Source organism: Saccostrea echinata, unplaced genomic scaffold (genome assembly GCF_033153115.1).
Source record: "Saccostrea echinata isolate AGI-Se365-2 ecotype Australia unplaced genomic scaffold, CSIRO_AGI_Sech_v1 ptg000033l, whole genome shotgun sequence".
Classification (NCBI taxonomy): Eukaryota; Metazoa; Mollusca; class Bivalvia; order Ostreida; family Ostreidae; genus Saccostrea; species Saccostrea echinata.
This window is the reverse complement of record NW_026889782.1, coordinates 19843870-19856134: the sequence shown is the minus strand read 5'-3', so window position 1 is coordinate 19856134 and position 12265 is coordinate 19843870. Positions and strand designations below refer to the sequence as shown.

At 32.7% G+C, this 12265-nt stretch overlaps 1 protein-coding gene across 1 annotated transcript; it reads left to right on the top strand.

Annotated features, from left to right (window-relative positions):
* The first annotated feature begins 284 nt into the window (after window positions 1-284).
* On the top strand, window positions 285-2692 carry LOC133198728 (uncharacterized protein PF3D7_1120000-like). The gene is made up of 2 exons (XM_061334740.1): window positions 285-807; window positions 1924-2692. The coding sequence occupies exons 1-2, from the start codon at window positions 312-314 to the stop codon at window positions 2244-2246; spliced, it is 819 nt and encodes a 272-aa protein (XP_061190724.1). The 5' UTR covers window positions 285-311; the 3' UTR covers window positions 2247-2692.
* Window positions 2693-12265: the final 9573 nt, after the last annotated feature.

Here is a 12265-nt window from a genome sequence, read left to right as displayed (position 1 = left end):
TAAAATTTATTTATAGATTTAAAAACTGTCTCCCATGCCTGGAAAACCTGGAAAACCAATAATTTTCACCTTGTTGCGAGTAACAGCTGTGTAATTGATTTTTAAATCAAGATAAAATTTATTTATAGATTTAAAAACCTGCCTGTGTTTTCGATAACAAAATGACGGAATGTCAGCTCATGTGTTGTGTAGTAACTCTTGTGCTTTGTGGAGCTGTTTTCTGTTATGTATATATAATACATATTGAATTAGAGGAAAGAAGTAAATATTTTCGTGTGGAAATACGTAATATAAGATATGATTTAGAGACAATGAGAAGTAATTTTCATAAGGAAATTCATGATATAAAAAATGAATTAGTGGTTGCAAGGAACGGTTTGCATGAGGAAGTACATGATGTAAAGAATGAATTGGAAGCAACAGGAAACAGTTTTCGTGAAGAAATACGTGATATTACAAATGATTTAGAGGGAACAAAAAACAAAGTTCTTGTGGAAATACGTGAAATAAAGAATGAATTAAAGACAGTAAGTAGTCGTTTTCATGAAGAAATACGTGGTATAAGAAACGATTCAGAAATAACAAGAGGTAATTTCCTTGAAGAAATACATGATATAAAAAATGAATTACGGGAAGTAAAAGATACTTTTCCTGAAGAGATACATGCAATAGAAAATGGATTGGAGGCAACAAGACGAAATTTTCATTCTATTCATGAAACCAGTGCATATTTTGGATCCTTACTCTCGGTTCAGACAACAAAAGGCCTTTTTATTCATGACTTAATGAAACCAGGACTCGATAAAGGTACGATCGATTTTTTAAACGGCACTTTTTATATTTCAATATTCTAAATGGGTATCCTGCTGAAAAGAAAGTATGTCGTGGCTCTACTTGAGTGAGCATTGTATTGAATCCATAAAGAGCTTTGCAGTTTACAGGTGAAAAGCGAAATTTAGAGTAAAATTGCAATTACATAAAATCAACGTGTTAATTATTTGAATATATTATCAATTCTATGCAAGAATATACTTACTCTGGTTCGTATAGAAAAAAAAAACATTATTTAAAATAGTGTAAACAAATATTTCGTTTGAAAGAAATACTGTTCACGACCTGAGGAACTCGTGACGATGAAGATATACTATAAGCTTAGCTGAAATAAAATCCCAAGACAGGTTGTTTTTTTTTTTTTCAATTTTGTATGAATGAAATGAATATTTACTTGAATGTTAAAATAAATAATGTATCCCAATTTGTAAATTTTCTGAGAAATTGACCTGATATTTTCTACCCTTTCATACCTTTTATGATGCGCATAACCTTACGCCTTTGTGCAAAATATCAAGTAAATCATAGATTTAGAAGCAGGTAATTAAGGTTCATATAATTATTAAAAACTTGATGTAAAACGGGAAAAAAATCCCAAAAGCATTTTTTCATGTACAACTTCTTTAGGATTGAATATCAAGGACTACCTTTTCCAGTGTTTTAAAGTTTTCCAACTTACAACATTTGATCTATTTCGACCTTTTTTAAATACAATAATATATTGCTTGCTAAGCGTTTTAAAAGTTTTAAAACCTTTCATATAAAGTGTTTTTCCATAATTAAAAAAAAATCAATGCAGTGTTAAAATTCACTTGACAATGTAATTAACTGATGCTAACTATTTTTCAAATATAATTTTAGCATTCTACATTTGTTTTGTGTGTGATTCCTTGTGACACATTAATGTTCTGCAGAACTACATGTAATAAACTACAAACCATGGGTAACATTTAGCCAACTATTTGACTCAAAAGGTTTTCTTTGTTGCTTATTTTGTCGCATACTAAAAAAAAAATGCTGAAGAAAAGTTATTGAACAAAAGTCACCGCGACACTCGTTTCTACTTATCTTTTTTCCCTTTTGTTTTTTTAGATTCTGTAGAGTTTAATTCATCATCACTGCACAGAACCGTCTACTTGTCAAAGAGTAAGAAAATTCTCAGCAATACCATGTTTCCGTTAGCTGTAGCAGGACCTGGAGAAGAATCCCTACAGCGATATGAGGGAGCCAAAGCTGTCAATAAAGTTACACAGGGGGAAGACTTAAGACTGAAGTTTATCGTGCGTTACGAAATCAAGAAGACATGCAGAGGGTCGGCTTTTATTTTTGACGTAACTTTTTGTGATGACAAATTTGATATGTTTTTTTTACGGAGGTTATTTATCGCATTGTTTGAGTATGTATGCCACATGTGATACAAAATTTGTTAACTTGAAGTTTGAAAATCAACGACTGTTAAAACACACTGATTTGTCTCCCTCTACGGAAGGAACAACATTAACTTTTGGATTCGATGTAGTTGTTAGTGGAGTATACGGTTATATAACCTTTAGAGATCTACTAAGTGAGAGAGAATTGTTCATATTTAATTCTGTAAACTTTTCAGAACAATTGGTTCCGATGTTTGGCGTTTTCAATCCTGAGATTGTTGAATGTATGATCATATTTATCTAGTTTTCAGTTCAAATATTTGGTATTAAGGATGAGCAATGTATGACTGTATAAATATTTACGATTTCTTTTGTTTTCTTATACATGATTATTTTATTAATGCTGTTGACGAAACACTCAATTCATCCGATGTTTGAACAAGGCAATGTTAGTGTAACTTAGATGTAATACTGAAATATAATTCCTTTTATGTTTATTTTATTTCTGGACATAAGGGTTAACTTTTTATTCTTCATTGAGCGATTCACCTTTTCCCCCATTGATAAAAAGGTTTTTCCTTCTTCGTGAAAAAATCGTGGCTATTTTGTTGATAACAGCTATATAATAAGTTAACGTAGTGTTCGAGAAAAGCCATTTAAATTGCGAAATATGGATTTTTCTCTTTTGATTCTACAAAGATTTTTAAAAAAAACAATTAGACAGATGGCTAGACAGATGGACAGACATTTAAGAAATAAACAACAATGTTAAAAAGTTCTCTGGGAAATGAACTTGGTTGGTCATGTGATCAAATCATGTGAAGCCCGAAGGGCTTCTCAGAAGATTTGATCACGTACCAACCAAGTTCATTTCCCAGTGAACTTTTTAACATTGTTGTTAAAAAGTTCTCTGGGAAATGAACTTGGTTGGTCATGTGATCAAATCATGTGAAGCCCGAAGGGCTTCTCAGAAGATTTGATCACGTACCAACCAAGTTCATTTCCCAGTGAACTTTTTAACATTGTTTTTTATTACTTTTATTTACATTTGAGACGAATATTCTGAAAAGAACTGCATTTATTACACGAACGGTCCGCCGTATTGCTATGTTGTGACGCGTAATGACCTAGAAGCTGTTTGGTCTCGAGAGTTCGCCTCGCTCCAACATTTTAATACTTACTTTAGGTGCGTTCAGAGTTCATCAGATTGTAACCAGCGGCATGTTAGGTCACCAACATTTGCCAATGGTTGCAAATAGTAGCAATTGGTTATCACAGTTCACCATCAGTGTACTTTCAATTTTAAATGAGGTCACCAAATCTACCAGCAGTCTAGAGTGTCGGCAAGATTGGTGCATGACGTCACCATACCAATTCAACATGGCGGCTTTGGCAAATTAAGTGAAAAAGTGCACTATTGTACACGTTTTTGTTTTATCATTACCAATATGTATGGAATTTGCATTTATCTGGAATTTTGTCAATCAAAAAAATGTCACATCTTGTGCATATACATGCAATTTCATCTTACATATACAACAATATAAATGGCTCATACCGGTATTATTTCTGTATCCTTGTGACATTTTTTTTTACAAGAACTTCTGAAAATAAGTTTGTGGTATTAATATGATAGACCATTTTTGCAAAATCTTATCACGGCTATGAGAATTATTATTTTGCCCGTTTCTTTGGTTCAATTTTTTACAAATGGCTACTATTTGTAACCAAGTGCTGCCATTTGTTTGAATTAGACAAAAAATCGTTCATAGTTCTACAGGGAAAATTTATTGCAAATGGTATCCCTTGGTGTCCAATGATTACCATAGTTTACTGATGGCAACCAAATGCTACATGTACCAGTGGTCGTTCTCAAATTCACCAATGGTAGAATTCTGAACGCACCTATTGATGTTCAGCAGTCCAGTTCAAGAAATATCTCATCATAATAAAAAAACAATGATCGCTACTGAGAATAACCTTACTAGTATTGTATGAGTTTTTTATATATGAAGTCAAAAGCGGTGGTATCGTCTTCAGTTTACATAGGCCTACCGTCAAAGGAATTTCTGGTTAAAAAGGTAAGCGTGATTTTAGGCTAATTAAAAACATTCTTTACACCGAAGAAAGAACTAATGATCATTTGTTGAACGTAAAAACATATATGTTTCAATAATTTTATCTTTTTCATCGCTTTAACGGCTTAGAATTTCCGAAACCAGTGTCACCGGGACAGAAATATGTAGACAAGATATCATCTCGCTGTGTGATTCGGTCACGCCATGACCTCTGACCCCCTAATAATAATACAGAATTGAACATATTTTCTCTTCAATAGATTCATCTAAGAAAAATATTTGCAAATGTAAATAAATGAATGTGAACAAAGCAATCACATTGGTTTGTTCTGTAAGGTTCTGTTTTTATCATGTATATGATTATCCATTATTAGGAAAGCCTACTAAGATCAATCTATGGGTGAAAAAAAAAATAAAAGGCGTAATAACGCCTTTTCAAAACGCCGCATTAACGCGAAAAAAGGCGTAATATCGCGAAGTGAAAAGGAGTTATAACGCCAATAAAGGCGAAATAACGCAAAAAGGCACTATAACGCCTTTATACTTCGCATGCATTTTAGCGCCATTTGAAAAGGTGTAATACCGCCTTTCAAAAAGGCGTAATAACGCCTTTCCTAAAGCCGATATTACGCCTATCCAAAAAGCGTTATTACACCTTTTCAAAAGGCGTTATTATGACTTTCTAAAAGTCATTATTACGCCTTTCAAAAGGGCGTTTTTACTCCTTTTCAAAGGGCGTTATTCGAAAAATGCGTTATTTACCTTTTGGGCTTTTGAATAGTCCTTAATATGCCTTTTGACAACCTGTGTTTTTGAAAGGGGAGGAGACAGCCTCTTAAAAAATTTACAAGCAAAAAAGAAAAACAAAAACCACAAAAAAAATAAAAAGGTGAATATTGTACTTCGAAGGTGGCTTATAATAATCATCGTATTGACCAAAAAAACGGCAATAATTGTTATATGGTTGAGTGAATAAAATTACACACACTTATTAAGCAATCCATGTCATCTTACTTCTTTACATTTACTGAAGTACTAACCAAACATAATGACAAAAACGGTGTTGAAAACATAACAGATATTATTTTGGAATTTTTAGCCCAGCCATAAAATGGTCGGGGCATAAAGTGTACCCTGTTCCGTCATTCCGTCATCATTGACTTTCCGTTAATTATCTCAGCAACAGCTGCACACATTCAACTCAAATTTGACATATGGATACGTTATAGGAATATCCAGGTCAAGTTTGAATTTGGTCTTGGTCCGATGGTTTTTGAAAGAGCTATCACTCTTGAACTTAAAAAGGAGAAATTTTCAGTTTCTGATCTCTACATTTTGTAGAAATGTATGTATTAGGTTGAAATTGCATATGCAGATATTCTACTAAAAAAATACACGTCAAGTTTGAATTTGGTGTTGGTTCGATGATTTTTGTCAGATTTATCCCTCTTGAACTTAGAAAAAAAATAAGAAATTTTCAGCTTTCGCTCTCTAACTTTTTTAGGGATGTATGTATAAGGCTGAAATTGCATATGCAGGTATTTTACTAAGAATATAGGTCAAGATCGAATTTGGTCATGGTTATTTCTCTTGAACACAGAAAAAATTCAGTTTCCACTCTCTAACTCTGGTAGGGATGGAATAATAGACTGTTTTTGTATAAGGGAAAAACGGTATTCTTTAAAAATTGGGTTAAAAATATAAAACATGTAAAAGATCTCTTTTCAGATGGTGGATTTAAAATCATCGAAAATATAGGAGAAGAAATTCAAAAAAAGTCAAATTTATTGTGTGAATATAAAATTTTCAAGACAATTTTTAAATATATTAGAGAAAAAAGTAAAGATCAACAATATAAATTTATTAACATAAAGAACAAAAGGTATTTTAATTGTCATGGAAAAAAGCAAGAAATGTAAATTTTTCTATGATATCCTTCTAAGTAAAAAGTTATTCCGCCAAAAACATCAGCGAATACTTGGAGAAATGTTCAATGTTAGTCAAAAAATGTGGAAATCTATTTATCAGCAAAAGATTAAACTGGCTATAGATAAAAACATTGCGGAATTCAATTACAAATTATTGCACAATTTACTTTGTTGTAAAAAATATATGGTTAAGTGGAAAAAGGATACCACAGACAAGTGTTCTCTTTGTTCTGTTGTAGAAGACATGCACCATCTTATTTTTGAATGTAGACATGTTAAATATATATGGGATATAGCTTCAACTGTGTTTAAAGTTAACATTCAATGGAAAGACATTGTTATCGGTTTTTATTTTGAACGTAACCAGAAAACATACTTTCTGAACAATTTTATTTCCTTTATTGCATTAAAAATATGTAAATACAAAACGTTTTGTAGAACAGAAAATCTTGACGAAACTGAATATAATGTTGTACATCATATAAAAAATCTACAGTATTTTGGTGTAAGTAATTAAGTTTTGTAATAGTGCTCTAAATGTAGATATTATTGGAAAGTTTATAAAATTACTGTAATTTGTAATACTATATAGATATAAGTTTATAAAACTAAAAAAAAGTCTGTTCATGTAATCCCTATGTATCAAATTAATTCATTTTTATAAGAAAAATTAAATAATTCCCGCTGCTAGACGGTTTCTGTCCCTCTAGTAGTGCTGCTGAAGGGGAACCCAAGGACTGAGTGAATGTATGTGATGTCCCCTTTCGACAGCAATTGGAATGTATTAATATTCATACAATATTAAATAAACTTGTACTTTTCTTTTCTTCTGGTTGTAAAATTAATGTATATGTATGAATGTGTGTGTGTGTGTGTGTGTATACAACTCTATAATTACCATTATTTATTTTTCATCTGCAAGTAATATTATTATCATGTCATCATCCTGCGAGATGATGTAGGACTAATTTATGCTATAATTGTATTTCGATGGAACTTAGTCAGGGCCCCATCCCTGGAAGCTGTCATAAAGATTCGTGTAGGGAATTCAAATGTTATAGTATAGGTCTGGGAAATAAAAAAAAAACAATTGTCAAAAAAAAAAACTTTGGTAGGGATGTATGTATAAGGTTGAAATTGCATGTGCAGGTATTTTATTACAAAATATTTACCTTTGCTAAGTTTTTCTACTAAGCCAACTGTGAAATTGATTTTAATGCCATTTACGTGTATACTCACGCGTAGAAATATGCACGGAGAAACTCGCGCTAAAGTGACGTCACAATGAGCTACAGAGACGTTTACAAAAATTTAACGATATAGGGCAGCGAATAATGCAAACATTCAGTATATTTCTTGTGCTTTTGAACATGTAAAATGTAAATATAAGGAATGTTTTTCAGTTTAGTTTGAATTATTGGTGTGTAAATGACACAGACTTGCACGTAGGCATATTTTTCAAGAAGTGCTCGCTTCATAAAATATGCCTACGTGACAAGTCTGTGTGATTTACACACCAATAACTCACAAAAAACTTAAAATCATTCCTTAAATACAGCGCAGTACAGTTAAGGCTACACATGAAGCTAATACGGTAATGAGGTCATAATGAGGCTTGACTTCATATGACAGTTGCTCCGCCCTGATACATCTATATAAGGAAATGGAGCTCAAAAAAGTCATTTACATGTAATGATGATTGCGAGAATTTGTAAAAGATGTCCGTATTTTCATGTTTAAATAAATAAACATTAGTGATTTTCTTTTATATAAAAACAAAACGTCTTCGAAATAATTTTTCTTATTTGTGTCGTTTGGCTGCATTTGGCTCCAGCCCAGTGCTTACACTCGGTGACACGGAATGTTGTTTACATCTAAAAACGTGACGACAGCAGCTGAGATATGCAGTCACTGTGGATAAATGCAACAAGCAGGCAATCTTTTAAGAGAATAGGGATAAAATAAGAGACCTAAGCCTTGTTTATTTCTTTGTTAAGAGAATGATGACGTTATTTCGGGAAATCGCGGAAAACTGAGACGATCTGCACTACCTTCCTAGGTCTCTTTCTGTTCATTTAAGTGTGTATACATGCGCATAGGTATCAACATGTAGACATACTATTGTTTACATCGATGTAAAATTACCGTGTACATGTACAATAGGATGTATTATTACAGTCCGTCACATACTGTAATGCAGTGCCTTGTGTGTATGCCATGCCCCCCCCCCCCCCTACACGCACTTTATAAAAGGTGCACATTTTTAGCCTAACAATTTAATTTGCACTGAACATACAGAATTAGTGTCATTCAGCTTATTTTTGAAAAAAAAAATATGTATGTGTAACAATAGAAATCTGCAATAATACAACAGTTAATTTAATTCATTAACAATTTAATACTCGTAATAACACTTCATGTAAGTGCGTTATAAGCGGCCTCGGTCAAAGTTCACTCGGACATAGTAATTCGTAAACAAAGTCATTACCAAAAGAAAGTTTACAAAATAATCAAGATTTTTGCGAGAATAGCCAGAGAACATCTTTTAAACCAATTCCAAATTGAAAAATCACGTAAACATTTTAGTTTTCAAGTACAAACCAGCAATCTTTCATTCATAAAAGGTTTTTTCCCCTGCGTTTAAACGCGTGGTCTCGTTAATTTTTGTCGTGTATTGGGATAGTTACTTTTACTTTAACAGTCTAGTACAATCAGTAAGTTTAGCTACGTAAGTTCTAAAAGATACAACAGCTAATTTGTGACCAAACAATTAATTCTTGAATGAAATAAAAACGGCCATCTACCCAGAGAAGTTGTTATATCAAATTTACCCCATCTTACTGCACATAACAGCACAAGGTGGTTACTCAAACAAGGGAAATACACCTTTTGCTTAATAGTGTTCAAACGCAGTCTTTGCTTAAGCTTTTTAAAAAAAATCCATTGTATAACTATTAGTTGTCACATACTGCTGGTTTTTTGTCTACTTTATATAAAATGCAAACTTTTTGAAAACCTGCATTGAAATTGTTAAGTGAATTTAAGCTACTTCAAGTTGCTAAATTTACTGATTGTACTTAACCTGTTTAAGTATAAGAAAAATAAATAAAGTGAAAGGTCTTCAGTCTTCACACACCATAAATTAAAAAAAATATCTATTGCATGTTTTATTTTCAGGATATTAAAATAATTCATGTATCATCAACTGAAGTCGATGTTTCTATTTTGCTTTATTTTTATTCATAAACTCTTCATTTATGTCTGCATGGATTTTCAAGTTTCAGCGTTGAATTTCAAAATCTACATTTAATAATGTTAACTCGATGTTGTGCTTTTAACTTCTGCACAAATAATGCTACCAAGATGACAAAAAGGCACAAGATGACAACGCCTCATCTTACATTCTCATGTCTTAATTAGATTTCTGTGCAGTGTAAAGACGATCCTTAGTATTTCATATCAATAATAACTTTTTCCCTCATCTGTGTGCATAATAAATAATTTATCGACAATCTCATTTCGCAATTCAACGATAAGACCATATAATTTTCTATATATGTATCTATTGTTTAGTTTAATGAGGAAAATAAGATTTTATATACATTTTTCAAAACGTTACCCAAAATTCATTTCTATTTCGTTTTGATACATATAACATTTTTTATAAATGACTCATTTGTTATCGATATATTCAGTGATTTCTTGATAGTAAAAACTTAATAAAGGGGAGTAATCAAATATTGAATCCGCCTTTTGATTGGTTATTTTGGATCTTGAATCTCAAAACTCAAATTTCGAATCTCGTTTTTCGAAACTTGAATCTCGAATGAGCCTTCTGGGTTTTCGTACAGATTTGTGTACAGTACAGTATGCATCTTTTGATGGTGTAGTTGATATGATTGTCAATTTGGGAAGGGGGGCCTGATAGGTAAGATGGATATTAAAAGTGCTTTTCGTTTAGTTCCTATCAATCCAGGGGATTTTGACTTGTTAGGTTTCTCTGTAGATGGATTGTTTTACATAGATAAATGCCTTCCTATGGGTTGTTCCATTAGTTGCAAAATTTGGGAAACATTTGCAACTTTTCTACACTGGCTTACTCAGTTCAAGTCTGGGCTGAATACAATAGATCATTATTTAGATGACTTCCTTTTTGCAGGTAGGTCTGGAAGTGAAGAATGTGAAATTCTAATGTCTACTTTTAGTAACTTAGCTGGGGAGTTAGGAGTACCACTAGCTCACGAGAAAACTTCAGGTCCAACGACTAAGTTAATATTTCTAGGTTTTGAAATAAATACACTGGAGATGTAGATCCCAGAAGCAAAGTTAGATATTCTGAAGAGTCTGATTGAATTTTTTTAGATAGGGAAATGGTTACACTGCAAGAAATGCAGTCACTGGTTGGAATGCTCATTTTTTTCTCAAAGGCAATCAGATCTAGTAGAGCTTTTATTCGAAGAATGTATGATGTATTTAGTGGAGTTTGCAAGCCACATCATCATATAAGATTATCAGTTGGAATTAAGAGTGACCTAAAAGTGTGGCTGGTGTTCTTGAATCATTTCAATGGGGTAGCATATTTTCCTGATAATGTATGGGAATATTCTAGCATTTTACAGTTATTTACAGATAGTGCAGGCTCGGGTCATTTAGGTTGTGGGGGTTACTTTAGTGGAAGCTGTTTTTTTCTACAATGGCCAAAACACTGAAACAACCAAGACATTTTGAGAGACATGACCTTTCTTGAGCTCATACCTGTAGTTTTAGCAATAGAGATATGGGGAGTTAGGTTGCTACATAAAAAAGTTCAGTTTCATGTTGATAACCTTTCACTAGTTAGTGTCATCAATATCCAATCTTCCAAATCCAAAAGAGTTATGGAATTGGTAAGACATTTGGTTCTTAGACTCATTATCAACAATGTTATATTTAGGGAAAAACACATTGGAAGCTTGGATAACAAAAGTGCAGATTTTATTTATCGCAAACAATGGTACCACATCAAGACATTGGCACCAGAGGCAAATACCAGACCAGACCTTCTTCCAGTAGAATTAGTCAACATGATTTACAAATTCAAATGAATAAATTGCAAGATGCTTCAATCTCTTACAACACTAAGACAGCATACGAAACAGGACAAAATCCATTTTATAATTTCTGGAAAGAATTTGGGTCCGAAATTTCATGGCCACCACCTCTTAGGATATGGATCTAGATAGTAAAGCTGTTTCTCAAGAAATATAAACATGAGTTCGAGGAGTAACTTAAAGCTGACGATGATTATTACAAGGATGAGACAGATGAAGAATGGGATGATAAACCTGAAGACTCAGTATGATGATGAGAATCTTAATTTTTTTTTCATCAGATGAACTTTGTAATGGGAATGAATATCAACTAGACATATTTTGTACATGGTCATTTTCCTTTCGATAATGATGCAGAATATCTAAGAACTGTATAGAAAAAAATATACTTGTGACTTATCTATTTTATTTATCTATAATAAAGCTGTTACTGTGTCATTGGAGTCTCTAGTTATCTATGATGTGTTTATAATTTGTCAGACATCGAATTATCTATTATGGTATGAATTAACAATGAGACAATTTGAGCATTCTTTAATTTCTAAGCAATTTTTCCTTTCATAAATCCAGAAGTTCTCGATTCCGTAACTCTCGAGTTTCCGAGAAAACGGTTTCCCGGGATTCTAGTTCCGTTATCCTAGGTTCCCGGTAATACAAAGTCACCGGCGAAGAAGATCGTCGCGCCGCGGGTCCACCCCGGACAAATTATATTTGCAGAGCATATCACTTCATCAAATGGCTATCGTTTACAAATGTACAAAGGTCTTTTTTTATTGGCAATATCAATTCGATATTTTATGCGATACCCTGCAGAACCGATTTTGATTATGGACTTAATGGTCCCAGGGCTGAATTCTACTCATCAACACATTCAATTTGATAGGTAGCGATAGCCTTATGACAACTTTATTTTTTTTTTCACTCAATGACCCCGGACCACCCCCAGGCTGAACTCTACTCGTCGAAAC